General features: G+C 38.1%; 1 protein-coding gene across 3 annotated transcripts in view; it reads right to left on the bottom strand.

Moving 5' to 3' along the window:
• The window catches only part of Sdk1 (sidekick cell adhesion molecule 1), a 521,957-nt gene that overhangs the window by 335,666 nt on the left and 170,111 nt on the right, over positions 1–16,180 (bottom strand). For all 3 annotated transcript variants that reach the window (XM_048785279.1, XM_048785280.1, XM_048785281.1), the window contains exon 4: positions 10,854–10,987. In XM_048785279.1, coding sequence (XP_048641236.1) covers positions 10,854–10,987 — 134 coding nt within the window. The remainder of the gene's footprint in view (positions 1–10,853; positions 10,988–16,180) is intronic.

The raw sequence follows: 16,180 nt of genomic DNA, 5'->3' as shown, positions 1-16,180 counted from the left end.
AAAGATTTTTTTATGGAATTCTGCTAACAAAGCTTTCCCAACCTCAGAAGAATCCACAGCCCCCTGGCCTGTGCTCCCGCAGGGTTCCCGGCATAACTCTGTAGCCTCTGGCCTTGAACACACTGTCCTCTCCCATGAGGCTGCCTCTCCCAGCCACAGGGGAGCAAAGTCCATGGTCAAGGTCCACAAGTCTTCTTCATTTAGCTTCCTCAGGATCAAGCACGAAGCCTGGACATCAGCCTGTTAAGCACAAACTTAACAGGTGGACACGATACAGCATATCTTAATTCCTGGAGAGGGTTTGAACAAGCAGAACTGCTTCCTAGATTTTTATCAATCATAAAAGTAAACATGCTCACTGTCATGACTTTAAAAACTACTATAACTAAAATGAACAAAGAAAAAAAAGGTCAGAAGATTGCCTATTCACCTCACTTCTTTATGATGATGCTGTTTGTGCCTATGTTTTGACTGAGGCCATTTTTTCAATCAGGAGTTCTCTCAAGTACTATGAGACCACTTATGCGTTCTGAAAGCAACTAATAACAAAAGGTTAACTGATGCATGTGGTTTCTATACCTAGATCATTCTGACTGATGAGGACAGATAGGAATGGAGAGGCTTGAATGCTGGAGCACATCTGTGCTGGAAACTTCCCCAAACGCAAGTCCATCCTCTCTGAATCAGTGAAACCACAGTGACAGCCTGCAGGAAAAACAGACTGCATCAATCTTTCAAGGAAAGCTGGGAGTGGCACAGGGGGGGCACGTGACCCCAGGTGGGAGCCCCCTGCACTAACAGCACCTCAGTCAACAACCACCAGCATCTGCACATAGCTGGAGGGCTGTCTTCTCTGACTCCTTTTTGTCCAGCTCCTGTTCCTCAAGTCCATGCTAGGAAGACATTCATTCTTTCAAGGGTTTCACTTGAGCTTTATGCTTCTGGTTTTGTGTGTGTATCTTGCTCTTTGGGAAAATCACAAAGCCATTACAGCCCGCAGACTCCCCAGATGGTCATTCAGGTTCATAACTGAGGTGAACCAGAAAATGCCCAGCTCACATTTTTATGATTCTATAAAACTACATAAAATAATAATCTTTGGAATAGTCTTAAAAGGCTACACCTGCCAGATATTCCTAGGCAAAAGAACAAGTTGCCCTGACAATCAGGAGCCATGGGTTTTCTACCCCTCCCATGTCCTACTTTGCCAAATTTGGAGCTACACAAGGCTGGAAGAGTGGGAGCTGATTTGTGCTAAGACGATTCCTGAAGATCACGAAAGGTGAGAGGGCACCAACAGAATAATTACCTGAAGAATCACAGGCAGAGACTATTGCTAAGAACTCACTAATTATAACACACAATCTACATCTTTGGATAATTTTCTGGCTTCTATTATTTCTGATATAAATTCCACTTCTTTCCATCTCAGAGAAAAAATGTTTTTGGAAAAGTGAGGAGTCCAGTACTGACCCTGGCTTTGGTAATGGACTTCAAAGTGGCTAAGTGGTCTTTCACTGTAACAGATACTTTACCTAATTTTCCTAAGGCTTGATTTAGTATTCTCAACCACATTGTAAAGATCTACAGTTTTAATTACCTGCTGTAATTGCCTTCTATAAGAGCCAAAAGAGCATCATTTACAGTGATCAGTAATAAAACATTATGACTAAGTGGTAAAGGTAGAAATGAACTGTGATCAAAGGTGACCATTGTCAGGCAGTATATACTATAGCAGCCAGATTAATAAATTTCAACATGATTTTAAAAGTCAAACCAATACAACACTACAAATACTCTCAATAAGTTAAATAGTGAAGGTCTCTTAATTTAGGATTCAAAATCAAGCCATCTAACTCTGTAAGCCTGTGCAAGTAATTTATTCCTTTGGTTTGTTTTCTCATTTATATAATGGGGATAAATATTGCTCACCTCATAATTTATTGATTTTAAAATGGGGATTAAATGGGGATTAATGTTTTTAATTGAGTATAATATTTGCACATTGAACATATAGTAGACATTCAATAAACAGCTGCTATTGGTACTACCATGACATGTTTTCATTATACTGTGGTCCAAATCATGACTCCCATCCAGGCTTATAAGCTGAAGTTAAAGTTACCACAAGATACCAGGCATATCCTCAGCACAAACACCATGCTATTATGGCAGTGCTTGGTTTCACTCTACATGTTCCCTCCAAACCAGAAACTCACATAGTCTCATTTTTTTCTCCCTGAAATATGAGATATAAAAAGACAGTTTTCCCAGAAAATCAGACATGTCTGGATTATGAAAATCTCAAAAATTCTTAAGGTTGAGAAAAGAGACAGGAGCTTCTTAATGAGCATCTTCAGAATATCAACCTTCTCATAAAAGGAATACTGGGAAGGTCCAAGTAGAACTGTTTAGCCCAGAAAATAACTAAAAGCCAAACATCAGAGAAATAACCAGGATTATCATTTGTATTTCACTATCAAGTAAATACAATTTTTTAAATGAAAACTACATTTACAACTAACAAGTAGTTCTGTAGTCTCATCTCAGTTCAATAACCATTTCTTTGTTTAGGATTTTCCCAGATAAGATGTGTAATGGATGTATGTTAGTGCTTGTAGAATGACTGCAAGGAAAATTTAATATTCTATTCCATTTATTTGTGGCCTTTATAGGTTTCTTAACTTTTCTTATCGTGGCAGAAAAAACAGATCCAGCACTTTAACATATGGCACATCCAAAGTGATTATAGAGTTGGGAAGTCACCACATGAGCAAGTTACAATGTTGGGTCCTTCTCGATACGGTGTAAATTCTGAAATGCCATTTCACATATTATAAGCCTTCAATGAAATTATCTCAAACTCCCTGTCAATTGAATTCAGGCATGCAGCTATTGGCTAAGTTTGAGAAATTATATCCCAGAGTCAAGGGTAAACATTATTAGGGCTACTTCAAGTTCCAGCCCTTCAAGTACCACAATTAGAGGACTCCCACACTTAAATATCTGAGCATAATAATTTAAATTGGTACATTAACAAGAGGGTGGGAGGGAAGGTGGTTCATAGGAATTATTAAAGCTCAGCTTTGTGGAGGAGTTTGTAAAAAATCTGATTAGGCAAATCACTGCCGAATGATACTCTGTGCCCTTAAATAATCATAACCATAATTGGGAGAAGTAAATGAATACTTATGATCCATTTACTGAATCCAACTGGTCAGTTCTGCTTGGTAATGAGTTCTCCGGAGTGCCTACCTTACTCCTTAGGTGGAGTTTACTCACTGTGCAAAATCTGCCCAACAGCTCAACAGTAACATCTGGGAAACAGTGAGTTTGATCATGCACATCAGTCGTGTAAATCCAGCGGGACAGATCATGTCTTATTTTATATCCCATGTGGTGTCCTGTGTATTGCTGCTCTGATGAAATAGCCACTATATTATTATGAACTGTAACTTATTGTAGTGATGCTCCATTAGCAAGCACTGACTCCAGGCTCATCTCCTATTACTCCCCAAAACCAAACCTGATCACCCAAATGTGCCTCTCCAGGTACCCAGGGATATCAACTTCAAAGCCACACATGTGTGGTCAGCACACTGTTATCACCTAGACTGAATGTCTACTGGAGTATTTCTGGCATCAAAACAGAAGGCCTCTGCTTCTAGACACAAAGCCAGCCCCTCTAAAGCTAGAGTGTGCCAGAGCTCTCACAGAATCTGCAACGGAAGAGGGCTGGCTGGTGCACACCCCTCTCCCCAAGTTTTGTCTTCTCCTTTGGCTTCCCTCATATGCACAAAGAGCAAAATCAGCCTCTGAAGCACATGGAGAAACCAAGATTTGGGGTCACAGAAGCCTTAACTGAGTCCTCACATTCATATTCTTGGGACTGGGCATGATCTTCTTCTGTGTACTTGGCTTGAAATGGAGCTGGTTCTTGTTTCCAGGGCTGTCGTGGAAACTGGGCAAGGCAAACACACATGAACACTTTCATCTGGTGCTCAAGGAGGCTAGTGCCCTCATTCATCTGTGCCCTGGAGGGTCACGAAACGTCACTTTTTATTTAGAAATTATCACTGAATCTGCATGTAGCTTAAAACAGTTTATGCTTCTAGATCATCTGAAAAGATTTGTAGAATGATCTTTTCCACATTCTAGGTTGACATCAAAGTTTTTCATTATAAATTTGAGGGGCTGCAAATAATATAATTTTCAGTATATTTTAATATTCTGATATATTTTAAATAAAATAAAACTATTGCTGTACTTTTTCTTCAAAATTTTTTTAGTTGTTGATAGACTTTTATTTTATTTATTTACTTATTTTTAGGTGGTGTTGAGGATCGAACCCAGTGCCTCACAGATTGCTAGGCAAGCTCTCTACCACAACCCCAGCCCAGGTATATTCTTTATATTCTTTTTTATGTATTCAAAGGAATCTAAATATTTGATAGAACAGGTCTAAAGATTTGATACACATCATCACCCACTTTAAAAATATATGAACAAGCTCTAACTCTTAATAGTAAGAAATTTTACTATTTCTTTTTTTCTTCTTGAATTTGTATTTCTATTCTTCTTTTCCTACAGAATTTTATCCTAATTTACTACATTTACTGACTGAAAGTATCTTATTGATCAGCCCATTATAGCCTCCGAAAAATATGTGCATAAATTTAAGTTTTACCCAGGGACTGAATGACTTTGGGAGAAACAACAGCAGTACTTACACTGAGTTATTATTATAGTTATCATTGATCCTCCGCCAAAAAGTTTTGATGAATATTTTATATATTTTTTAAAAACTGGAACTGAGCCCCTCAATGAGATAGATGGATAGTGAAATTTAACCCTAGTTCTAATCCTATCTAAAATAATCCTTATCTAAAATTTTATGTTTTATAGATATAACTACTATGAAATTTTGTCCAAGTAAAGTTATGAATGAGAATGAAAGGAATTTTGTCATTGAATATCTCTCTATTCTTTAAATTGCTGAGTTATAAACCTAAAGTCACAGAGTCATTTACCAATTGGGACAGGCTGATTCTTTGTTTAAATAACAAGCAAACATGAAATCTCAGGGCAAGGGCCAGAGCTTTGTTTCTCACTCCTGAATCCAGTTCTGCTGGAATGCTCCTGTGTCAAGCTTTCCTGTGCTGACACTCAGACCTGGATGCTTCCCTCCTGTGGCTCCACCCTCTCGACCTGTGGCCTGGACAGGGAAGAGCTTGAAAGTGACACACTATATTCCACTCACGGCCCCCCAAACTGCAAAGGAGATGGAACTGCCTTCTTGTCCCAACAATGGGGGGACTATCACAGCAGTCATTGGAAATATTTATAATGAAATGTCATCTGGTAATGTGTCTGGGTCCCACTTCACTTTGAAAACAGCAAAAAACTGATTTACAAAATGATTTATTTCCCAGTTATTAGTCTTTCTCAGTTCTGCCACTGACATTTAGAATCGTCCCTCTGTTTGGCCCCTGTGCATTTATATCCTCAGATAGTGCTCATGTTGAAAAGCAGAATGAGTGACACATGAGCCTTCCATCTTGTACATGAAGGAAAGGACAATTGAGAGAAGAGTCACCTGGACCCCAGGTATCCTCAGACAGACCTTTTTAAAAGAGTGTATGAAAGAACCTGGACGAATCCCCTGAGAATGTCATTTGTTTGCTTATCCCTCTGCAAGTCCTTTTGGGCTCCAGGTAAGACAGCCCAGTGGGAAGATGCTGCCTTGGGAGACCAGGGGTGCTGGGCTATTCCAGATTTGCTCAAGAGTTCAGGGCAAATTACAGTTCACAGTTGAACCTGATTCTTTACGGTTGACCTATGGCAAAGCAAGGATAGGATAAATCACAAAAAGGAAAGAAAGATACATTGGGATAAGAAAAGCTGGAAGATGAGTGAGATAGTATGAAGGGGCAACAGAAATAATCCAGTCTTGGTTTCGGGGTGTGCGGAGAGAATGATGGCCTCATCTCTTCAGTCTTTCTGTTTTTGTTTTTTGGATTTTTTTTTGTCTTTCCTTAAGTCTTGTTGTCAGTCACCAGCTGTCCTCAGAGTTTAAAGTCATTCATCAGTCCACACATGCATGTGAATATTTTGGGTTCAGAAACAAAATATTAGACTTGACATTTTAATTAATGTTTTTAAGTGAAAATAAGTAAAAACCAAGCTTTAACATTGTTCATCAAGCAGATCAAGTATTTAGTTGGGTGGTCACCTCTCTCACTGTGTTCAAGCTATCCCAGGGGCATTTGGATGTTCTCACTTATCAAGAAGTAGACAGGATGCCCTCCTGTGCCTGTCTGCTTTCAGAACACTCCAACAGGCTATGGTTTCACCTTTACCAGCAGGAGCACAGTTATCCATATGGATATTTAGTTTGAACTAAACAAATTCTTGTGGAATGGATATCACATGACCAGGAAACACAATTCTTTGCAACCACAAGTCATAGGAATTTGGCCAAAAAATTAAACATTATTACAATGATCAAGTGAAATAGGAATTTCTACTTACAAAGTATATATCATGCCATTCCAAAGAAATGAAATTTTTATGATGAGCAAGATTCTTAAAATATTTTATACTTTGGCTTTCTCTCTTTGGTATGACATCAATCCTTACAACTTCTACATAACTAAGTAATCCTAGGTTGGGGATAATGCCTGGGGTTCATTTCCTAATGGAGTATGTATAAAGGAGTTACAGAGTGCAGAGCCCCAGACATGGTCCTGCCCATCAGGACCAGAGTGGCTCCAGAGACTGGAACCAGCACACACCTCTGTCTCATTACACACCCAACTTAGCAGGTTCAATATGTGGCTAAACCACTAAACTCATGATTTCTCTATAAAATACACTTTCTTTTTTATATTATCTGAAAATTCTGGCAGTAAAGCATCATGCAACCTATAGAGTTGCAGCTTGATTCGAAGCTGATCACCTGGAATGTGGGTCCTATCCCCAGACAGATTTTGAGTAAGACTGTATTTCAAACTGTTCCTACTGTTTAGGAATTCAACTTATGTCAGAGTCCATTTGAAAGGCTTATGCCTGCCCCTTGTCCCCTTTAATGTTAAAGGCATAAGGAAAATGAGATAGAATTTTATCCAGGCACACAAAAGGCATGTTTTACAGGGCAGTCCTCTCCAATGACTGTGCAAAGATATTATTCTCAGGAATCCACTTTCAACTACTAACCATATATGAGGTCTGCAGTTAAATTAGCATTATAGAGGACAAAAGAATGTTAAGTGGTCTTCAGAATTAAAAGCAAGGGTTTGTCAGCCTGAAGGAGAATCAGCTGAAATGATATCCTATCTGCAAATGTTGTTTGAAGAGGAGACATTAAAATGAAAGAGGTGAAAAAAGCAGGAAGGAGAGAGGCAGTCATTTCTTTTTTAATCTAAGCTTCATCCCTAGTAGAGAATCTCATTACACTGGACATTTTGAATATTGGATCAGAACTGATGATGTGTCTGAGGTATGTACAATGGCACTTAAACAATGATTGATTAATCACTCTACAGAATTCTTCTCATCTCCTAACTATGGTCTTTTTTTTTTTTTTTATAAGAAGAAACTTCCATTCACATATTAATTCAGTTGAGAAGATTTGATCCACAAAAGTGAACTCAATGTAAAATCTTCAAAGTTAGACTGAAAAACAGGTTGACAGGTTTATAAAGCTTGCCTGGGTTTGACCTCAGAATAGAAATGTCGACTCTCAGGTGAGTCCTGACCAATTCTTTTTCTGGTGTGCATTTGAGCTGCGGGAGCCAGCTATGAAAAATTCATACAGGACGCTTCAGCAGTCCCACCTGTGTCCTTAACATCTGCTGGTTTCACGTCACATAAGAACTTCAAAGTGAATCCACCCCTGTGAAGGCAGCAAGCTTTCCCTACTGGCCAGAGATGGAGAGCTCAGAGACCTCCTGGACTTCCCGACAGGAACAGCCGTGCTGCCCAGGCTGCAGTTTATCTTCTTAACCAAACAAACGGGGAGAAGCCTTAAGACATAAAAAATACCAACGATGAAAAGCGTACGTAACAGCAGGTGTGGCCACTACAGGGCTGCATTTCACTTCTAACACTCCTGCTTTTAAAAATTTATTTATTTTTAGCCATACTCTCTTTATCTTTTGCTTCCCACAAACTTTAAGCATAGCCAAAATATTCAGCAAAAGGTAGTAAGGATTTTGAACTTTGAGGTACAGTTGTTCTGGAAACATTTTTTCCTCCCATTGGCAGTGATAGCACATGGCTCATCTACATGCTCTGAGACAAGGCTAGCCCCACTGCTCCGTCCTCATGCCCTGCTGTCCCCACAGAGGGGAAGGAGAGGTAGGACAAAGGACACACCACTGCTAAATTAACTACAGTGCAATCCACCAGGAATCTGACTCCTGGCACATTGCTACTCTGACTACAGTCACTACACAAAGGTTCTTACTTTATTCTTCTGACACCAAGGAAAGATGTGTCTTCATTAAATAATAATTGGCTGTAATGTCTTTTGATTCTTCAGAAATGCAGGCTGGCAAATTTAAAAAATTTTTCATCAGTCTTGTTGGTGTTTTCACAAAAGGCTACCTCAGAATAAAAAGATTTCTAGGTCCACAGCACACTATGTCTTGCCAAGGTGTGAAAGGGTATTTTGAATATCTAATTTCATAATAAATCCAGGGTGGTGAGGGGCCTGCAGTGCTCCCCAGGCGTCAGGCCCAAGCTGTGGCTCCCATTGCAGACAGCATCACCATGGTCCAGACAGAACCTAATTTAAGCATGCAGTTCTGGGGAGTTCTACAGATTTATCAAGACTTCTGATCTTTAGAGGTTTTCAAAATAGAACTTTTAGTGGGAAAATGCATAATTGGTGCCATTTAACATTTAGCTAAATCCAATGTGTCATAGGAAAGGTTCTCCTAGGAATTAAATAATGAAGTTTTCCTCAAAGTCCTTCCTCTCCCTGCTGTACCTGGTCCTGATAAAAAGCAAAGAATTATAGAAAGAAACAAAATGTGGGTTTTCTCCCAGTCCAGATCATCAACCTCATTATATCTCACCTTTTACACATTCTCTTTAGTGCCAATGAAAAGATAAAAATATACAATGAAACAAAATGCAAGCCAGTTAATTATAATATTTATGAGCAGATTCCAATATACTTTTAGTTGGGGTAGAAACAAATTATTGAAAAAAATCTACATATTCCAAATATCTAATGCCATGGTATTGCATTCATATAGTAATTTGCAAATGTACTGTACTAGCTTTATTTTCTATAGGCTATCAGAATGGCCTATAGGAAACTACTAAATGTAAACTTTGAGTGTTCCGTGTACCAGAATTTTTGTGAAATTATGCTTCACCTCTTTTAACAAACTGAGGCCAATTTCTTTGTTTCTGACTTAGAAGTCTACCATCCTTGACTATTATTGTTTATATCACAATTGAGTACTAAATCTGATTTGCTAAATAGAATAAATGGCTCTAGTTGTAAAACGTGGAAATCATTAAAAATAATCACAATCTACTTGATAATATAATGTCCACCCTTTGTTATCACTGTTGAAAAAAGTCATATTCATTTCTCCTTTGACTCTGAGTTCAGATGATCCTTTAAATGGCAGTGCATCATACACTGGATTTAGAACACTCCCATCTAGTCAACTGGCATAATTCTCAGATCATTAAAAGGCCTCAGTGATTCTACATCTGCCTCGGGAGCAGGATTCAATTCTGGGAATTAAGGACTGATGGCAGGATGAAGCACATGCAGCTGGCCAGATCACCTAACAGGATGTGGAGGCAGGTAAGAACTCAACTAATCTACAGATTCTAGCACCCAGCATTTGCTATGAACATTTCACCCTGAGAACTCTACTGGGCCTAAAGTAATTGTCCTGAAGGACCATGTGGAGCAAACTCCACCCTCTGTATGCCATACACTTTTCAAGCTAACTGAAGGAGAAAACCTTCAAGCATTGTTCAAAAAGATGAAATCTGCTACTCTACAGCCAGACCTATATAATTCACTCTTGTATGATGTGATCATAATATTTTGAAATTTACCATCTGGCATTACTATTTCCCAACCACATTTTCTCAACAGCATAATAACTGCATTTTGTACCATGAAGCTTCACACTGTCAACATTTGATGACACGCCCTCTACTTTGCACATGTGGATCCAGTATAGTTCAAAGTTCCTGCTTTGGGTTATCTTCCCCTTCTCTAGCAATTATCTCCTGCTGTACAATTTCAAAGGCCAAACATTTAAAGTTTCCTCAAACTAAAATGCCCTCAAATAAACTGTACATATAACCGCGGTTTGTACATGTTTTCTTCATGATCCATGCTCTTAGTTTAATCAGATAGCAACAGTCTTAAATACTGTGCTTAAATACTGGTGATTTTACCACAACTTCATAGGCATATTTTTTTCCTCAAGAATATTATTATTATTAAAGGAACACAATCTGTACCTGATCTAGTCTCAAATAAAGTTCAAAAATACAATTCATAGTCAAAAGACGTTTTGTTGTTGTTAAACCAATGTACATTAACTATGTACAAAACATTTCTTTAAATCCACAAGACAAATAAGATCTTGCATTCAAAAATACCAGTTCGATTCACATTTTCTGCAAATCATTTCAAAGGAAGCAACAGCTCTGAAGCTCTTCAAACTATTGATGTTGGATCAATATTAAACCATAACTACTATACCAGAGAGAGATGCGATTCATTGCAAAATGTCCCATCAGACTGTGGTTATTAATTAAGGCAAGATTTTATTTCTTTAGGAATTATCATCTGTAATTCCAAAACTCACTTGCTATGCTCAGATGAATGAAAGGGCTTGTCTTGTTTTCTCCGTTTCTCTCATTGACCGCCTGCACGTAATAAGCCCCGGAATCACTTGCTGTCGTTGCAAGGATCACCAGCTGATTCTCCAGCGTTATGGCTCTGTTCCAAAAATCAGAGACAGTGTCAAAGCCACTCCAGATAAGACAAAGTTAATTTATTAGACCAACTACACAGCAATATCTAGAGTTTAAAAAAAAAGATTTAAAAGGACAAAAACAATACACAGGCAGACTTTAGGAATGTAGCAACAGTGAGTCTTCTCTGGTCCCATGGAGTCCTGTGGCCATAAGTCTCAGGTGCTTCAGGTGCTCCACATCTGTACCAAGCTTGACTGAGAGGAGACAATGTTTTGGAATACATACATCAAGAGATTGCTAAAATCCAGAGATTCCTATAAGAATTCATCACAAGGCCATAGAGAAGTTCCAGGGAAGCTGTTCCTTCTTTTTCAGGCAGGGTTATTTGATCATGAAATGCTCACAAATCTTTGGAGTAGAGGGTTAGACCATCAAATCTTTGGCCCAGGGCAAATGAGTCTGTCAAGATTTTCTCCATCAGGGTGGGGGATGGGGGTGCTCGCTAGAACCTTTGCATACTTATGTTTATGCTGGTGAGTAGAAGGAGGTGTCCAATGAGCACAGTGCTAACCCTTCAATTTTTCCAGCATCACTAAGAACCCTCATTTGCTTGCTCTGTCTCCACATCCTAAGAGTGCAAAGAAGTAAGTAGACTATTTGGTCTACATGATTGTGACCAAATCCTCCTCAAATGTCCCAAGTATAATGCCAAAGGAACTGGAGACACACTTGACCCACCCATGCTTTCTCTGAACCACAGCTACCTGCAAAGGTCACATGGCAACCAGGCATCTACAGAAGTAGACTAGTACACTTTCAATTGCTCCACATAAAGACTCTCACCATGCTACTCATTTTTAAAAAGGAAAGCAAATAATAAAGACACAATGTCCATAAATCCAAGCAACTTTTCATTGAAATGGGGCCTCTCAGTGTCCTTTGCTTCTGTTAGGATTCTGTATTCCTTTTGCTAGTTAAGGAGGTGAGTGGGGGAGGTAGAATTTGTTAAAAAATATAAACTGTGAACATGGGTAAACTTCTCTCCAGCTGGTGAGTTGGACAAGGAGGGCAAGATGCATTCTGAGCACAGAAACATCACTTCATCTGTGCTCTTATCTCCAGTGGACCAGAGACCCCAGGGCACCCAGTGGACTGCACCAGCAGGGAAAGCTCTGCTTATTTGTTTTTTTGATCCCAGTCAGAGCCCTTCTAGAACTGGATATGCAAACCTAGTAACTTCTCATGAGGAATTCAATGTAATAACAACCTTTTCCTTTCTGTTACCTTTTGAGAGGTTTTTCAAAAATTCTTGGTTTTTAAACATTGTATAAAATTAGCTTAAGGAGAGACTGCTCACTCAGGGCTCCCACAGGACAGATTACACTCTAGGTCTCTATGGCTAATTTATTTCATGTCTCATTTAGGAAAAATTCCCTATTAGGAAGTTTTCAATTTTTAGTACCATAAAAGTATTTCAAAAGAGTTGTACTATAATTATTTATGACTCCTTTATAGGTTCTTTTATAGAACCATAGAAATTGTTCCATTTTATTTTAGTGTATGTTACATTGGCACCTAAAATTAAATATGAATATTTACTACACATGAAGTTATACACATTTAATAGCATAATTTAAAAATGGGATATATAACTTTCTGCTTTAACATCTGATTTTCACCATAGTAATTTCAAATATGCTTATTATTTCTCAGAATTAGTCTTGTAAAATACCCATTAATTCTCTATATTATTTGTTACATTGTTTCAAGGATCTTGAAAACTTAAAAGTACATAAAAATTTCCTCTCATATGTGGAAGCTAGAGGAAAAGAAGGAAATAAGGAGAGGAGAATTGGAGATCATAAAGATGCAGGGAAGATGAGTGGAGAAGAAGAAGGAGATTGAAGAAGAGAATGGAAGGATGGGAAAGGCGAGGAAATGCAGAATGAATGCTTAAAAAGAATGCTATGTGCATATATAAACACACCCAGGGAATTTCTCCTTTATGTTTAAGTAGACAGAACCAATCAAAAATAAACAAATGGGGCTGGGGTTGTGGCTCAGTGGTAGAGCACCTGCCTGGCATGTGTGAGGCACTGGGTTCGATTCTCAGCACCACAAAAATAAATAAATAAATAAATAAATAAATGAATGAATGAATGAATAAATAATTAGAGCTATTGTATCCATCTACAACTACAAAAAATATTTGAAAAAATAAACAAATGGATGAGTGAAAGGAAGATCAATAGAGTAACAGAAGGAGGACAGGGAAAGGGAGGAAGAAAGGGAAAAAGGGGGACATGAACTGAAATTGAGTTCTGTTCATGTAATAATTCTGTCAGGATGACCCAAATATGATGTATAACTATAATTCTCTTAAAAAAAAGAGCAATTGGAAACATTACAATTTACCTCTATTAAGGTTTTTATTTTTAAGTTTTTTTTCTGTTAGCTTTTAATTTCTGAACATGTTTAAGTCACTATTCATGAAAAAAATTTATTATTATTTTTTTGTTGTTGTTAAAAAGAAGACACCACAAAAATGCTAAATCTTTGGACAATATTAGATAGATGAGAATTAGTTCTCCATAAAACTACTCTTGTTTTCTCTCCAAATTGTTCTAAAAAAAGAGTTTTTACAAAGGAAACTGATTTTTTAAATGTAAATAAAATATCTAAAAACATTCATATCAATTTTGAGTCCTGGTAACTGTTGTGATGCTTTAAGAAAAGAAACTTTTTTTTTTGGTGACAGCACAGCAGCACGTGCCTAGAGCACCCAGCTTTCCTGTGGCAGCCACACCTGCCCAGGCAGCCTGCAGGGTAAGGGGGCCGCCTTTCTCAACATCAGGATTGGACATGGTCATTTGTCCCTGGTGTTCATGGTGGCAATTTTATAGCTATGAGGATATGACCTTAGCATGAAGCTAACAATGTGGGTAGAAGGACAGGGAGAACAGAAGGTCCTTGGGTCCCTGACAGCCTGGCAGAGCCCACCAACCAACCACCCATCCTGCAGCCAGCCTGCCTCTGCACATCCTATTTCAGGGATACCACACTTCAGTCAATTTAAAACCTATTTTGAGTCAGAATTTCTGTTACTAGACTTCAACAATGTGCTGACACAGATTCAAAAAGCACACGTAACAGCATCCATTTGGGATGAAACAGTGTATTCTTCTGGGCGCCGAGAAAACAACTGTACACATGACATGTCCTGCATGTGTGCATGAAGCATGCAGCCGCAGGCGGCCTCTGAGGAGGGAGAGTCAAGTTAGTTTCTTTTGAATTATGTATTTTAAAATATTTTCCAACCTTTGTACTGTAAACAAGTATTACTTTTGTTATCAGAAGAATAGTGTTCTAAAGGAATGCAAGGGCATGCTAAGTAATTATGGTAGCAAAATTCAATACTTTGACCATAATATGAACCACTCAGCTTTGTTAGAACATAATTCCAGAGAATTCATTTAAAACTTACATTGAATTTACAGGAAAATTACAGTATTCAGCCAGAGAAATTTTCCTTTTACTTTATAGAAATGTACATATGGCTTTATATAAAATCATTTCCTTAGTCTTCCTCCATTTTAATTCTATATTTAAAAATAAAACCTCATAATTCTAACTTCTAATTCCATGACTTGGTAATAAAAATAATAAGGAAAATCTCAGTTCAATATGTGTGAAATGAACTACAGCTCAGAAAACTAGAATGTTGGGTTTATAAAGAACATATTAGAGGGGCTGGGGTTATAGCTCGGTGATAGAACGCTTGCCTAGCATGTGTGAGGCACTGGGTTCGATTCTTAGCACCACATATAAATAAAACAAAGGTCCATTGACAATTTTAAAAAATTTGAAAAATAACACGTTAGAGGATCACTTAATAACTATTACTATTTGTCCCTGGTTTTCACAAGAGAGAAGTCTGTTGACTTAACAACTGAGGTTCACTAACAAAGAAAACACTGCTATTCAGTGAAGGATGACAGTCTTCAGTGGGAACTTGTCAAGCTTCTGAACATTCTTCACTCGATTCCAACACATGCATGAGGTAGCAGACAAAGTAATTGTTCTCTAATTCAGAAAAGACAAAGCCTCACGCAGAGAGAAACTACCTGGGGGTCTCTGACCATTAGCACTAATTAAAAAAATTTCTTTGGAGGAAAGCCACCCTGGAGGTGGATGCCTAGATCACACTTGGGCATACAAAGGGACGGCCACTTTGCTGGGGAATGTATGGTGGAGCTTCCTGCTACCCATTTCCAGGTGATGTCATGTTCCTCATGCCACAATAGATCATCTGCTTTCAGAAATGTGACATTAACATAATAATCCTGGAAGCACAGGATTTATGGTTGGTAGAAACAGTTCAATGGGTAGTTGAGGGACCTCCAGACCAGGAAGGAAAAGTCAGAGCATACATTTGTAGGAGCAGAACCAAATACTTTTGTTTACTGTCTACTGAGTGACTATTTGGGTTATCAGACCTGTGACTGAGAGTGGAAGGGAAAATAACTGAACCAAGAATATACTGTTTGGGGCCCATGGAGCTTATGTTGAGTTATTTATATACTAGGGGAAGTGACAGAAAGTACTTTAATAACTTTCCCTTAGAAGTATTTGTGGGCAAAGGGAGGAGTTTCAGGAGGGGTTCAGAAGCTTCCATGGGGTGCTGCAAAATTTGCAATGAAACCATCCTTTGGCTTCCATGAAAAGATAAATCATCTTTAGTTACCAGTAAGTATTTTGATCTTTGGCACTTTTAACACAAACTAGGGAGGGTAATACAAGTACTGAATTATATATTATGATGCAAATTCAATAATGTCCAGTAAAAGAAGAACTTAGCCCATAACATATAAAAGCATAATTTGAGTCTGTAGTTTTACTATTACAAACGCTAAAGTAACATTTGATTAGTTTTAACTGACATTCAAATACATTAAAAAAAATCAGAGAGCAGGAAAATGTAGAACATTCATTTTTAAGTCCTTAAAAAATTAGAACATTTAAAATATTCCCCATTTCAACAAAACAACTTTTTAATGGGTTGGTTCTAAAGCTCACTGTTCTGAGTATAATCTAGATCGCAAGCCCCACTTTAATAGCAAGTTCAAGGCAGACAACTTCGGAACTGATGAACTTGGCTTAGCTATATAATTACAAGAACTAAAATTGCTTCCAAGGAGTTTTGGCAATCACGAGG

The sequence above is a fragment of the Marmota marmota genome, unplaced genomic scaffold, assembly GCF_001458135.2.
Source record: "Marmota marmota marmota unplaced genomic scaffold, marMar, whole genome shotgun sequence".
In the NCBI taxonomy this organism is placed as follows: domain Eukaryota; kingdom Metazoa; phylum Chordata; class Mammalia; order Rodentia; family Sciuridae; genus Marmota; species Marmota marmota.
Note: the sequence above shows the minus strand (reverse complement) of the source record. Positions and strands in the feature narration are given on the sequence as shown.